General features: G+C 39.7%; 1 protein-coding gene across 1 annotated transcript in view; it reads left to right on the forward strand.

Annotated features, from left to right (window-relative positions):
* The window catches only part of ADGRV1 (adhesion G protein-coupled receptor V1), a 654,157-nt gene that overhangs the window by 198,526 nt on the left and 441,391 nt on the right, over window positions 1-14,240 (forward strand). Inside the window, exons 43-50 of the mRNA XM_082259824.1 lie at window positions 1,163-1,304; window positions 2,558-2,820; window positions 4,410-4,585; window positions 7,175-7,299; window positions 8,503-8,660; window positions 8,751-8,876; window positions 9,865-9,966; window positions 12,130-12,382. Coding sequence (XP_082115950.1) covers window positions 1,163-1,304; window positions 2,558-2,820; window positions 4,410-4,585; window positions 7,175-7,299; window positions 8,503-8,660; window positions 8,751-8,876; window positions 9,865-9,966; window positions 12,130-12,382 — 1,345 coding nt within the window. The remainder of the gene's footprint in view (window positions 1-1,162; window positions 1,305-2,557; window positions 2,821-4,409; window positions 4,586-7,174; window positions 7,300-8,502; window positions 8,661-8,750; window positions 8,877-9,864; window positions 9,967-12,129; window positions 12,383-14,240) is intronic.

The following is a 14,240-nucleotide window of genomic DNA, read 5'->3' on the forward strand; positions in this document are numbered from 1 at the left end:
TGAATCCATATGTCAAAATATATTACAGAGTATTTATTTTTTTAATTTTTCACATCAAAATTGAAAACCTTTACAATTTATATATGCTTCTGACCAGTATGTGCCTCCACTTACTAGATGTTTATAAGCTTTTTCTCAAAATGTAGGCCGTTTTTACAGCTGCTTTTGGGGCGTCTGACACTTTTTTTCCTGGCTCTAAATGCCCTCCATGTTAGCCTATGTGTCCATGCACACATAGGCTTTTAGCAGCATTCAATGGCAGGAGCTTTTAGAGGCAGCTGCTAGAAGCTGATACCAGCTTGAGCTTCTAAAATCTGTTAATGATTAGTGCTTGAGCATTAATTCCTTTCAATGACCAGAATAAATTATTTATTCTGGCCAATGAAATTAATTAACGTCCAAGAACTTGACGCCTGTAAAAGCTCCTAAAATCTTGTAAAAGCTTCAGACACTTTTACAAGCATCAGGGATTTTTCTGCAAAAACACTGCTGGCTTCTAAGAGAGTTAAATAAACATCCTGAGTGCATGAGGCCTTAGGCCTCATGCACACAGGGCGTTTTTACAGCTGCTTTTTAGGAGCGTCAGACTTTTTTTTGCAGCTTAAAAAGTCCTCCTAATGTTATTCTATGCCCTCACGCACACACAGGCTTTTAGGAGCTGCAAGTGGCATAGGTGTTTTTAAGCTGTAAAAAAAAACAGGGTCAGTGCGTTCTGGAGCAGCAGCATTAGGCTGTAAAAATGGCTGGCACTGCTAAAGGCTACATACAGCGTCAGGCCACGTCAGACGTTTTTAAGCTGTAGTAGTTGAATTTGAGGTTGGAAAATAGAAGAGGGCAGGGAAAGACTGCTAAACGTGGCTAAAACGTGCATTAACTCCAATACAAAATGCTTCTAAAAGCACGTTTTTACAGCTGCCTTTTCCTTGCCATCAGAAATAGCTTTGCAGCTCATTTTTTCAAACACCCTGTGTGCATGAGGCCTTATGCTGAGTTTATGGTAGTTATGCTGATGCTAAATTTTGTATTGGTATATAATATGTGTTGTATAGTTGTATAGTTTTTCTTCAGTTCTGCCTCAGGCTGAGCTTTATGGGGTTGTTTCTATAGCTAGAAGATAACAGCCGGTATGTGGAAGCTCTGTAATGCTCTATTATTTTTTTAGATTTTGCATTTTGCTGATGGAGAAAAATATAAATTTGTTGATGTAACAATTATTGATGATAATATCCCAGAAGGAGATGAAATGTTCCAGCTGATACTTGCAAATCCTTCACATGGTCTTGAATTAGGCCATAATACAACAGGTAAGACAAAGAAAAAGTATATTTTTGTATTACATGGCTTTGTCTCTTTATTATTAGGTTAGTAAGCTATTAATGGGAATTTTAAGTGATGGCATAAATAACGAGGCATAGTAAATGGAATTCATGTTTTTTTTTTTTAATTTATAATAAATATAACAAACACATTACAAATTTTATTTAACCTTCATCCAGGCCAGTAAAAAAACAGAACTCCAAATCTTTACATCTGGATAGAGTGGGAAACAAAGATCCTCTCGATTGCTGCATCCCCTTTGGTCAGATTTCTGTTCACACCCTTTAGAGATTTTGGAAGAGCTCCTTTAAATACATTTCAACCCTTTACAATAGTCTAATTATATCTATAAAACAATCAAACTGTGTGTGGGTATTTATCAATCACATTAAAGTTATTAAATCAGATTTTCACATCAAACAGGTTGGGAAAAAGGCGTTATTTACTCAGCTAGCTTCTGTATTCTATCACTTTTTTTTTTTTTTTATTTGATCTTTTAAAGCCTAAAGAATATAAAAATGGAAAGATGTTTTTGAAAATTAGTTGTTTTGATTAAATCTACAATCATACATTGTACAGATGAAAAAAGCAGCAGCAAACACTTGTTGGGCAAATAGGAAGAAAAAGCATCCAAGTACGATTTAAATTCCAAATCAAATATGGAAAACAGGCACAGTTGCCTTGTGTTGTCAGCTTTAAAAGCATCAACTGTTTTCATTGCCTAATACTATAATGTGAATTACAAAAATACTATAATGTGAATTAGCTGACAAATGCCTCAACATATACTACTCAGAATTTTGTAAGCACAATATTTTGGCACCAGATTCAGCGCTGTCTGTCTTGGTATAGTATGGAGGACTGTAGATGCATCTGAAAAATGTGTATGTTTTTCTGACCCTAATAATATTTAAATATTTGAATGATGACATTGTTAGCCAAGTCCATTTGTTTAGTTCAGGGGTCTCCAAACTTTCTAAGCAGAGGGCCAGTTTGCTGTCCTTCAGGATTTAGGGGGGCAGACTGTGGCCAGTGGGAGTAGAAAATGCCCAACATTGGTTTTAATAGAAGATATAGTGTCCCATCTATGGTGTCAGTGCGAGGAACAGTGCCCAATAATTGGTTTCAATTTGAGGAATAGTGCCCCAAGGGCCAGATAAAGGCAAGCAAAGGTCCCCAGGGCCTCAGTCTGGAGACCACTGGTTTAATTTATTGTCCTATTTCTGCTTTGTTTTCACAGCTTCTGTCACAATCCTGGCCAGTGATGATGGTTACGGAGTTATATCATTTAATAACAGTGATCACTTCTTCTTGCGGGAGCCCACAGCAATGTACCTGATGGAGAGTGTTGCAGTGTTTTATATTATCAGAGAACCTCCGCAAGGGATATTTGGTACTGTCAGTGTCCAGTATCTCATTACTGGAGAAAATGGTTCTGATGCATCTGGTGACCTAAGCCCAGTAGAAGGTTATGTTGTACTGGAAGAAGGAGAGAGGTTTAAGGTAATGTTAATGTTCATTAATCCTTCCAGCCACGATTTGCATTACCCTAATCATTTTTAGTATTTTAAATGTGCTCCTCCTGAAATAAATCATAAAAAAAGAAGGTTACCTCATTTTTCACTATAGTCTTATGTGCATCTTATCAATGGTCTTTGTGACAGACTCAACCGGGGAAGGGGCTTTTGGAAGGAACTGCAGGGTAGTCACTGACTATGGGTCTCGGCTTTTGAGGGGGCTGTATTCTTTGGAAGGTGTTTGCCTGGGGGACCTTAGGAGTGGTTTTGCATTGGATTTGAGTCCATGTCTCCCCCAAACACACCTAGGGCCTGGATACAGATTTAGGGCCCCCTCCTAGACTCAGAAACTCTAAGCAGAAGATTATAATCAGCTTAAAACAACCTTATGCTGAGATTTCCTGCTGCTATGTGTAATCTGTTTTTCTCCTAGGGGTGAATTCCCATTGTTAATGGAGTCTGTCTGCTAATCCTCTTGTAGATGGGATTAGTATTGAGTCCACTTTACCTAATTTATGAACCATTATTGAATGTTTATGTTAATTAATTTACTCTTTAATTAGATCTCTATTAGCTGTTAATTTGATTGGCGTTTTAAGTTTGCATTGTTCATGTGGTGACTGCCCTATTTTTGAAGCTTATAAAAAACTGTATTTCTGTTCAGTCACAATCATTCTTTTGGTTTTTACCTCAACATCTTGTCTGTGTACAATGCTTGGGGTAAAGGGCTGGTATTAGCTCTCGGTCTGCTGGAAGGGTTTGGAGGACAGAAGGCACTCTTTGGCAGAGGCACCCAGGCAGAGTGCCAGGCGGTCCGTTACACTTTCCTACATTTTATATAGCAAAATGGAACACTAAAATTAACCAATAGACAGTGAAATAGACTCCTTATTTATGTTGATTTAACTAGGATCAGATAGGGGCACAGAAAAGGCTTTTCAAATTAGTAAAGGTAGTAATTAGCTATGGCACTTCCTGTACAAATGCAAGAAAAAATGTGGTCAATCCTTTGGAGTTTCCTGGGTTTCTGGTATGAATGGCTTCTATAAACAGTGTGTTATAATAATAACCAAGGATGTTCTTATCTGACAAAGACACACAACATTAAATTGTCACATTAAATAATTGTTTTAAACACAAAGGTCCTTGATAGAAAAAGTATGCAAACTTCTGGGATAAAGGCAATTGTCAAATAAGGGTAATTGGAGTAATCTTTTGCAGTCAGTCAGATGAGACCAGCAATTGGTTCGGAGGTACCCCACTCTTTAAAATAGACACATAGGGGTTGATTTGCTAAAGCTGGAAAGTGAAAAATCTGGTTCAGCTGTGCAAAGAAACCAATGAACTTCCAGTTTTTTTGTCAAAGCTTAATTGAACAAGCCGAAGGCTACAATGCACAGCTGCCCGGGATTTATTTTGCACTCTCCAGTTTAAGTAAATCAACCCCAACACCATATATTTTTATGTGTTCCGTTTAATTCCAGTATGTATGGTTAGCTCTGAAAAGTATACTTTTTTAGGGAATATGTGATGCTGAATGCTTGGTGCTAATACCAGTTATTGGTGTCTTGACAGACCTTGGAAATTTCTGCAGTTCTGGATGAAGAACCAGAGATGGATGAACATTTTACCATCACATTGTTTAATCCTACTGGGGGAGCTAGGCTGGGCACAAAACTGCAGACTTCAATAACTGTGCTGCAGAATCAAGCTCCACAAGGACTCTTCAGCATTTTCCCTACACATAACAGGTAACACGGAGGGACACAAACAGTTATGAGTTATATGGACAATATGCATCATCTTAGTTTGGCCCTTTCACTCTATATGGAAAAGTCCTGGAAGTCACACATCTCTGCAAAACACCTTAGGAAGGTGTATGACAGCCTCAGCCTGGGCTCCAACCAGGCCACACCCCCAACTTGTTTCATTCCACGCACGGAGCTTAGTCATTGGGATCTGCGGCACCTGTAATTTAGTTTGGGACACCTTTCACTCTATAGTTTACATTTTAAGTGTTTTTCCTTTGAAAGCATTGCCCTGTAAACTAAGTGTTAAGATACTCTGTACTAGGTAGGGTCAAGAAAGCTACATATCCTAATGTGTACAATAGGTATGCTTAGTAGATAGTTTGATTAATGGACATCTACATTATACAATTGCCTTGTACAATTTCCTTTTAGATTTACCAAAACCATATAATATAAGGTCAAACCTAAACACTTTTAATTTACCGTATATGCAATCAGGCAGGCCCTTGCACTACATAGTTAAAGAATAACATTTCTAACAATTTGGCAGGTCCAAAAATCGATTATATGACCTTCCAGACATATCTGTGTAGACCTGACTCTGATTCCTTCAGGAGTAGGATATCCCCTTATTGACAGTACGCAATGTACAGTGGGTACGGAAAGTATTCAGACCCCCTTAAATTTTTCACTCTTTGTTATATTGCAGCCATTTTCTAAAATCATTTAAGTTCATTCTTCTTCCTCATGAATGTACACATAGCACCCCATACTGACAGAAAAACACAGAATTGTTGACATTGTTGCAGATTTATTAAAAAAGAAAAACTGAAATATCACATGGTCCTAAGTATTCAGACCCTTTGCTCAGTATTTAGTAGAAGCCCCCTTTTGATCTAATACAGCCAGGAGTCTTTTTGGGAAAGATGCAACAAGTCTTTCACACCTGGATTTGGGGATCCTCTGCCATTCCTCCTTGCAGATCCTCTCCAGTTCTGTCAGGTTGGATGGTAAACGTTGGTGGACAGCCATTTTTAGGTCTCTCCAGAGATGCTCAATTGGGTTTAAGTCAGGTCTCTGGCTGGGCCATTCAAGAACAGTCACGGAGTTGTTGTGAAGCCACTCCTTCCTTATTTTAGCTGTGTGCTTAGGGTCATTGTCTTGTTGGAAGGTAAACCTTTGGCCCAGTCTGAGGTCCAGAGCACTCTGGAGAAGGTTTTTGTCCAGGATATCCCTGTACTTGGCCGCATTCATCTTTCCCTCGATTGCAACCAGTCGTCCTGTCCCTGCAGCTGAAAAACACCCCCACAGCATGATGCTGCCACCACCATGCTTCACTGTTGGGACTGTATTGGACAGGTGATGAGCAGTGCCTGGTTTTCTCCACACATACCGCTTAGAATTAAGGCCAAAAAGTTCTATTTTGGTCTCATCAGACCAGAGAATCTTATTTCTCACCATCTTGGAGTCCTTCAGGTGTTTTTTTAGCAAACTCCATGCGGGCTTTCATGTGTCTTACACTGAGGAGAGGCTTCCGTCGGGCCACTCTGCCATAAAGCCCTGACTGGTGGAGGGCTGCAGTGATGGCTGACTTTCTACAACTTTCTCCCATCTCCTGACTGCATCTCTGGAGCTCAGCCACAGTGATCTTTGGGTTCTTCTTTACCTCTCTCACCAAGGCTCTTCTCCCCCGATAGCTCAGTTTGGCCGGACGGCCAGCTCTAGGAAGGGTTCTGGTCGTCCCAAACGTCTTCCATTTGAGGATTATGGAGGCCACTGTGCTCTTAGGAACCTTAAGTGCAGCAGAAATCTTTTTGTAACCTTGGCCAGATCTGTGCCTTGCCACAATTCTGTCTCTGAGCTCTTCAGGCAGTTGCTTTGACCTCATGATTCTCATTTGCTCTGACATGCATTGTGATCTGGAAGGTCTTATATAGACAGGTGTGTGGCTTTCCTAATCAAGTCCAATCAGTATAATCAAACACAGCTGGACTCAAATGAAGGTGTAGAACCATCTCAAGGATGATCAGAAGAAATGGAAAGCACCTGAGTTAAATATATGAGTGTCACAGCAAAGGGTCTGAATACTTAGGACCATGTGATATTTCAGTTTTTCTTTTTTAATAAATCTGCAACAATGTCAACAATTCTGTGTTTTTCTGTCAGTATGGGGTGCTATGTGTACATTCATGAGGAAGAAGAATGAACTTAAATGATTTTAGCAAATGGCTGCAATATAACAAAGAGTGAAAAATTTAAGGGGGTCTGAATACTTTCCGTACCCACTGTATATGTTATTGTTAATGTATATGCAATAACTGAGTTTATCTAGACCAGAAAAATTGCCTGTGTATCCTACGTTATCCATTATTATTACTTAGGGAAGTAGCTAGGCTTAGGCACAATATTGTGACTGCTTGTTGGGTGCATCCAGGAGTTATCTCTTTTTTTTTTTACAAGAAAGGGCATGAAAGTGATAACCTTTATTTTAGTGATTTCAAAAGCTTGTCTTTAAAAAACAGTCCTGCTTTTCTTTGTTTTTAAGAACTGCCAATAATTAGCTTTATATTTGTATTTTTGGGAGCATAGGACAAGCACTGTGACAGTCGAAGAGAGCAATGTGACAGTCTATCTGAGAGTGTCCCGCAGCAATGGACTAAATATGTCTGTCAGTGTGGAGTGGGAGACTGTATATGGGACAGCCTTTGGCATAAGTAAGACATCATTGTTTTGATTCTTCACAAGTTAAAGCATCCTTTGTATTTACGATACCAAGTTCATAAGCCCACATTAAAGTGTTTCATATTTATCCGCTGTCCATTCACTTTGAAGAGGAGAGCTCCTTACTGGTGCTCAGTGATTTTGGTGCCTTATGCACATAATTTAAAGCATATATAAACCCAAAAAACTATGTTTTAAATATTTCAACTTACCATTTCTTATATGTGGTGGCTGCATTAATTTTCAGTTTTCAGGCTAAGAACATTTTCAGTGTGTTCAGAAAATTACCATTGATCTTGTTAGAAATGCAGTGTTCACTTCCTGTGAGCTTAAAGTAATTGTAAAGTCTTGTTTATTTAAAAAAAAACAAAAAAAAAAACAAACCTGTTATATAGACCTCCTCTGCGCAGTTGGTTTTTCACAGAGCAGCCTGGATCCTCCTCTTTTTGGGTCCCTCATTCCTGCTCCTGGCCCCTCCCTCCTATTGAGTGCCTCCACAGCAAGCAGCTTGCTATGGGGGCACTCGAGCCGAGACGCAGCTCCACGTGTCCATTCAGACACGAAGCTGCCATTCGGCCCAGTCCCCTCTCTCTCCTGATTGGCTAACTTTCTTTTATTGACAGCCGCGGGAGCTAATGGTCCTGCAGCTGTATCTTAGCCAATGAGGAGGGAGAGTCCCAGGATGGCCGAGGAACTCGCAGACATCGCTGGAGAGAGAGGGGCACAGGTAAGTATTAGGACATACATAGAATGCATTAAGATAAAAAACCTCCCTGACTTTACAACTCTTTTAAAAGAAAGCACAAAGAACTTTATCTTTACTTATTTCCTAACCTTATTTTGTAAACTACGAGTCCTATCTATTCAACATGTAATGGGGATGAAAAAAGGCAGACATGTTTGAAGTTCAGCCTGTGTGACAGCAATGGTCGCCCCCCCCCCCCCCCCCCATAGATGATGGGAAATAAAACATAAGGTGACAGGGGGTCTGGTTTTCCCATGATTACCCAGTTAAATAAAAAAAGGCCTGAAAAAAACACAAATGCAGTTGCCCCAGTATAATATTTTTTGGGTTACATACTGTATGCATTAAGCAAGAGAAATGATAGTGTATGTTTTGTAAGTACACTTTTTCAGTTTCAATGATACCATTTATAATACATTCTATTTGAACAGTATCCCCATTATCATTTCAGAGGGACCCCATAGTGTTTTATCTGTTCTGCAAAGCTTCTTCAATGTGTCAGCTAGCAGCTGGTGTTTCTTCTCCCATGATGGTACACAGTATGGTGTACTGGCTGCGCATCCCACTTCCACAATTTATGAGTGGCGTGGGGTACTAGTCCCTATCCAGGTATGTTGCTATACAAGTCGAGCAGAGATAATGGGAGAAATTATATATCAGTCAATAAAAATGATGGTTACATTGTTCTTTCTTTCACAGGATTTGACAATAGAAAACCCTTGGCATTGTGTGGCCTTTACACTAAATGACTCTTCGTACATTGTTATTACCAGCCAATTCTCTAATAACACAGTGTATACCTTCACAAAGAATGGATTATCACTGGTAATGTACTTGTTGTAAACAGTTATGATTACTTGTATTCATGTATGTGTTACATCATTACATAGGTTGAAAAAAAAAGACACATGTCTGTTTACTTTAGCCAAAATACAAAAATAAATTAAAAATCCACATGCTTAGAATCATAAACTCACAGTTAATTCAGGGTAAAAGTGTGATCAAGTTTGCTCTAACAGTAGACCAAAAAAACCTTCCTGATCTCCTAAGAAATTCCTAAATGAAAATTGTACATATTATTTCTAACAAATATTAATAGTCAGCTATATTGTGGGCATTTAGAAACACATTCAGCCTTTTTTCTTTTTCATTTTTACTGAAGTACCTATTTAGTAATATGTATGCATGTAGGCTGGGTGCAGCGCGGTGTGGCGCCAATAACATACACAGTCCAACTGCATTTAAAGAACTCATTATTGAAATAATGCAAAGACAGTTCACAATAAACTCAGTGGGAAAATAGCCCAACCAGGAACCCTCAGAGGTCCAACAGCAAGTAGAGTAGAGAGCAGGTTTCAGCTGAACTGACAGCACCTGTTGGGAGGGGCAGAATGTGGCCTGGCTGTCCCATGCCCAAGCAGGAAAATGTTCAGAAAAGTTGTGAGCCCTATGCTTTCCCTCCTCATCAGGAACCTTTCCCTGCCACTAGTTTTGTCTCTATCAGGTGGGGTACCTGTCCCTACTGTACCTGCTCACAAAATGCACGGCAAACCATGGAGGCAGGTTGAATAGGTTCTGCCTGACCCAAGATGGCTGCTAGAATTACATGGGGCAGTAGCATCCATTTGGATAGCTTCCCCAGTCGCCCATGAAACCATAGAGGAACTATGTTTCTCTTTATTTCCTCTCCAACTGCAGTCCCATTGCGGAAGAGCACTACCTGCAGTGGAGAATGTAGACCGCACCTGCCTACAAACATATCAGAGCCAATCTTAAAAACTTTAGAGGTGAACCTTATTTGTTGTCATTCCAGAGACAGACCTTATTAGTCCCAGGAACAAGAACTGCCAAACATTTCTCAGTTGGAGATCATGACCATTATTTGATCATTGGAACCTATACAAGTACTTCTCAGGTGGGTTATTGTCAACTCTGAATTGTGATTGAATTAGAGTTCCAGTGTAGATTGAAGTTAAAAATACATGAAAGATTGGAAAATGTTGTTCTTTTTCAAAATTACAGTTAAATATATATGTATGATAGTTGTCTATAATATGCACTCAAAAACAACATGATTTGAAATGGACCATGCTCATGTGTTTTCTACAAAATAGATTTTTACTGAACATACTTCCTAATAATCTTCTATAGCTAGTATTATGAAATGCCTTTTTGAAGTGTACCTCTAACTTATTCTAAACACATGACTAGGACTTTTTTGGGTATTTTTTTATAGTATATAGCTTTGGGTCAAATGTAACTGTAGAAAAAACAAAATGTGCTACTTTGTCACACAGTATCTTCTCATCAAAATATTTATATAGGTGTGTGCGATCATTATTTCTTTGCAACAGTGAAACAGTTATCTAACTATTAGTTCCGGTTCACACTTCTGCGATGCGGGAATGCTGCAAGTTACATAGTTACATAGTCACAAGTTCGCACAGAATCGGATCGCACTAGTGAACCACCATGCGATCCGATTCTGCTGTGGATAAAAAAAAGGGTTGTGTGTGTTTAGTGCGGATGCGGTGCGAATTCAGCCATACAAACTCGCATGTAATTTAGGAGCAGTGCATTCCGATTACATGCGATCTCTGTGATCGCACTAATGTGAACCGGACCTTAAAAGCCTTTATTTCTTTTAGGGCCCATTCACCAGTCAGGTCTGTTGGACTGCCTAACGCACCAAAAATCTCTAGCACAGCACACCCCAATGCACAGAAGTGCATTACCAAGAAGGTGTATAGTGAAGGTGCATTAGAATGTCATTTACAATGAATGATACTGCAGTGCACCAACGAATGTCACTGTAGCGCAGTGGTGTGAATGGCACCTTTAAGTGCATCTAAAGTCAAAGGGGGATTAAAGCCTCCGTCGGGATGGGGGGATTTACTGTTTATCTGTGCTGAGACCACTGTCACTAGGACTGAACATGGGAAAGTATCCAAAATGTTGAGTTGTTACAAAACAGAATAGAGGGAAGATGTTCCATTGGGGACACCTGTTGCAGTGACAGCTGTCTAAGAGAGTATTTCAAGATGTATCTTGCTTCCTGTTTAAAATGTCACTTTTTGCATTGACTTACCTTTAGCCCCAGACTGCCTAGACAGTATGATCACCTGCTGACATAGCACCGTCCACAGACAACTTAAGTCAATAAGTCATTGAACTTGAATCCAATACTGTTTTATTTTAGCTAATTGCAGTACAGAGGATGTTGTTCTAATCTTTTGAATTGTAATAAAAAAATGACTTTCCTAAACCTTACCTCTGAATAGTACTAACACTGACTCAGGGGACATGGAAGAAACTGGGAGGGTCTTGCTAGGATTGAACTAACCAGCACCAAACAGGGGGAGAGGACAGAGGGAGAAGCCAAATCACATGGTATACAAGTTTTAGTGGTCCAAAATCACTATTAATTGTTGGCATGATACAGAATAATAATAACCCAATGCAGTTCATTACAACACATAAAAAATACATGACATTACAGCAGAACACTTCAATTTCTGTCCACAGAACAAGAACAGAAGGGAAACACCTCCATAGGGACACATGTGGCAAAAAACTGACAGTAGTTTCAACCCTTCCCTTGTCAATCAAAACTTTAAAAAGGATTGCCTTTAAATATATATTTACATTGGTATTTTTGTCAGATGAATCAGTATTTTTCTTGAATACTGGTGGGTTTATTTTTCTGCTGTCTTCACACTTCTGTGTTATTTTAGAGAGTGAAATTGCATGCTGTGATTTGACTTTTACATGTAAAATACCATGAAAAATAATATTGTAATGCCCATGCAAAAAAATGCAGCTGACCTGTGCATTTGGTAAGAAAAAAACACCTTTTAGAAACCTAAGATTTCAAATAATACCCAGTAATGAAAATACCAAATAAATTACAATTGATCCTAGTAACTGGTAAACGGAACTTTATGAGAAAAAATGTGATCAGTACGTGATTGTGATCAAAGTTGTTGAGATAAATGTTGAAAACAATAGATTTTGATAATAACAGATTGGTAAAAAGTATTTTAACCACATTTTTAATATTGTTATATGTTTTAACTAGGTGTTTAAATGGAGCAGTGGTATGTTTGTGTTGCATCAAAACTTCCCAGTCCAAGGAGTTACAGGGCTCTCATTATTCCCTCGGGGAGGATCTCTCTACATGATCTTTTGCCTTGGAGCTTCTGACCACAGTTCTCTAATGTACTCATGGTCTAATAACCAATTTGAGAATCCAGAAGATATTGCAGTCACTGGAACTACCAGAGTGGATACCTTGGTTTCTGGTGCTGACATCTACATTGCATTTTTTCAAGGTATGATTATTAAATAACTCCCATGAATAACTACATTATTAGTAACAAAGATTCAGTTCCTCTTTCATGATAAAACACACATGTGGCTAACACATAGTTCAAATGTGCTCTGTTTTTTTTAAAAAAAAACACCAGTAGAGCCTGTAGCAGCAACCAGTTTTAGTGGAAAACCAGTAATGGAAAGTGGACGCAGACTCCAGGAAAATAAATCTTTTTATTCGCTAGTAGTGTTGAGCGAACACGGACTGTATTATTCGTGTTCGTACCGAATAATTGGATTTTTTGTACCCGAACACGGACACGGACACTTTACTGTATGTTCGGGTAAAAATCCGTGTTCGGTCGTTTTATTTCCGGGTTTTGCATGCTTTGGCGCTCTTTTCATGGCGGGCTTTCAACAGCCAATCAACAATCGTTTAACTGGTGTGCCTTAAGCCATCCCAGCCATGCCTGCAAATGTCTCAGTAGCTGTGATTGGCCGTCTGAAGCATGTGACCAAGTCTTTATAAGTTCGAGGCAGCCGCAGCGGCGTCATTATGCTGCTTAGATTCAGGGACAGAGCACACATCAACGTGCTGGCTGCTGATTAGGGAAAGATAGGCAGGAAAAAACCATTTGTGTCCGGATAGAATTGAGGGACAGGTCGGAGTGTTTAGGCAGGGCGAGTTGTAGGCATTTTAGGGATAGAGTCTGCTGAATTATAGGGTCAGTGTCTTCTACAAACTACAATCGATATTGCTGTGTGGGGGGTGGGGTCTGCACTCAATCCTGATCTACGATCTCTTCTCAATCCTGTTAGGGACAGAGTCTGCTGAATTTTAGGGAAACTGTGTTCTACAAACTACAATCGATATTGCTGTGTGGTGTGGGATTGGAGATAGGCATGTGTCAGTGATCCACATCCATTTTTCTGTGTGTGAGCTGCAGTGAACACAATCTTTTTGGGCTGCAGTGAACACAATCTTTTTGGGCTGCAGTGAACACAATCTTTTTGGGCTGCAGTGAACACAATCTTTTTGGGCTGCAGTGAACACAATCTTTTTGGGGTACAGTGAACAAAATCTTTTTGGGGTGCAGTGAACACAATCCTTTTTGGTGTGCAGTGAACACAATCTTTGTGGGGTGCAGTGAACAAAATCCTTTGTGGGGTGCAGTGAACACAATCTTTTTGGGGTGCAGTGAACAAAATCCTTTTTGGGGTGCAGTGAACAACATCTTTTTTGGGGTGCAGTGAACACAATCTTTTTGGGGTGCAGTGAACAAAATCCTTTGTGGGGTGCAGTGAACACAATCTTTTTGGGGTGCAGTGAACACAATCTTTTTGGGGTGGAGTGAACAACATCCTTTTTGGGGTGCAGTGAACAAAATCCTTTTTGGGGTGCAGTGAACAAAATCATTTTTGGGGTGCAGTGAACACAATCTTTTTGGGGTGCAGTGAACACAATCTTTGTGGGGTGCAGTGAACACAATCTTTTTGGGGTGGAGTGAACAACATCCTTTTTGGGGTGCAGTGAACAACATACTTTTTGGGGTGCAGTGAACACAATCTTTTTGGGGTGCAGTGAACACAATCTTTGTGGGGTACAGTGAACAGAATCTTTGTGGGGTGCAGTGAACACAATCTTTGGGGGGTACAGTGAACACAATCTTTGTGAGGTGCAGTGAACACAATCTTTGTGGGGTGCAGTGAACACAATCATTGTGGGGTGCAGTGAACTCAATCTTTGTGGGGTACAGTGAACACAATCTCATACTTCTGAAGGTTTGAGGGTGCTGCCTGTTCCATACTCCCCCTACTCCTCATCTAGCCTTTTAGGGGTACAAACAATAGTAATTGGGGCCTAGTGTGGTTGTGTAC

This window comes from Pelophylax lessonae, assembly GCF_965119305.1.
Source record: "Pelophylax lessonae genome assembly, chromosome: 1".
In the NCBI taxonomy this organism is placed as follows: domain Eukaryota; kingdom Metazoa; phylum Chordata; class Amphibia; order Anura; family Ranidae; genus Pelophylax; species Pelophylax lessonae.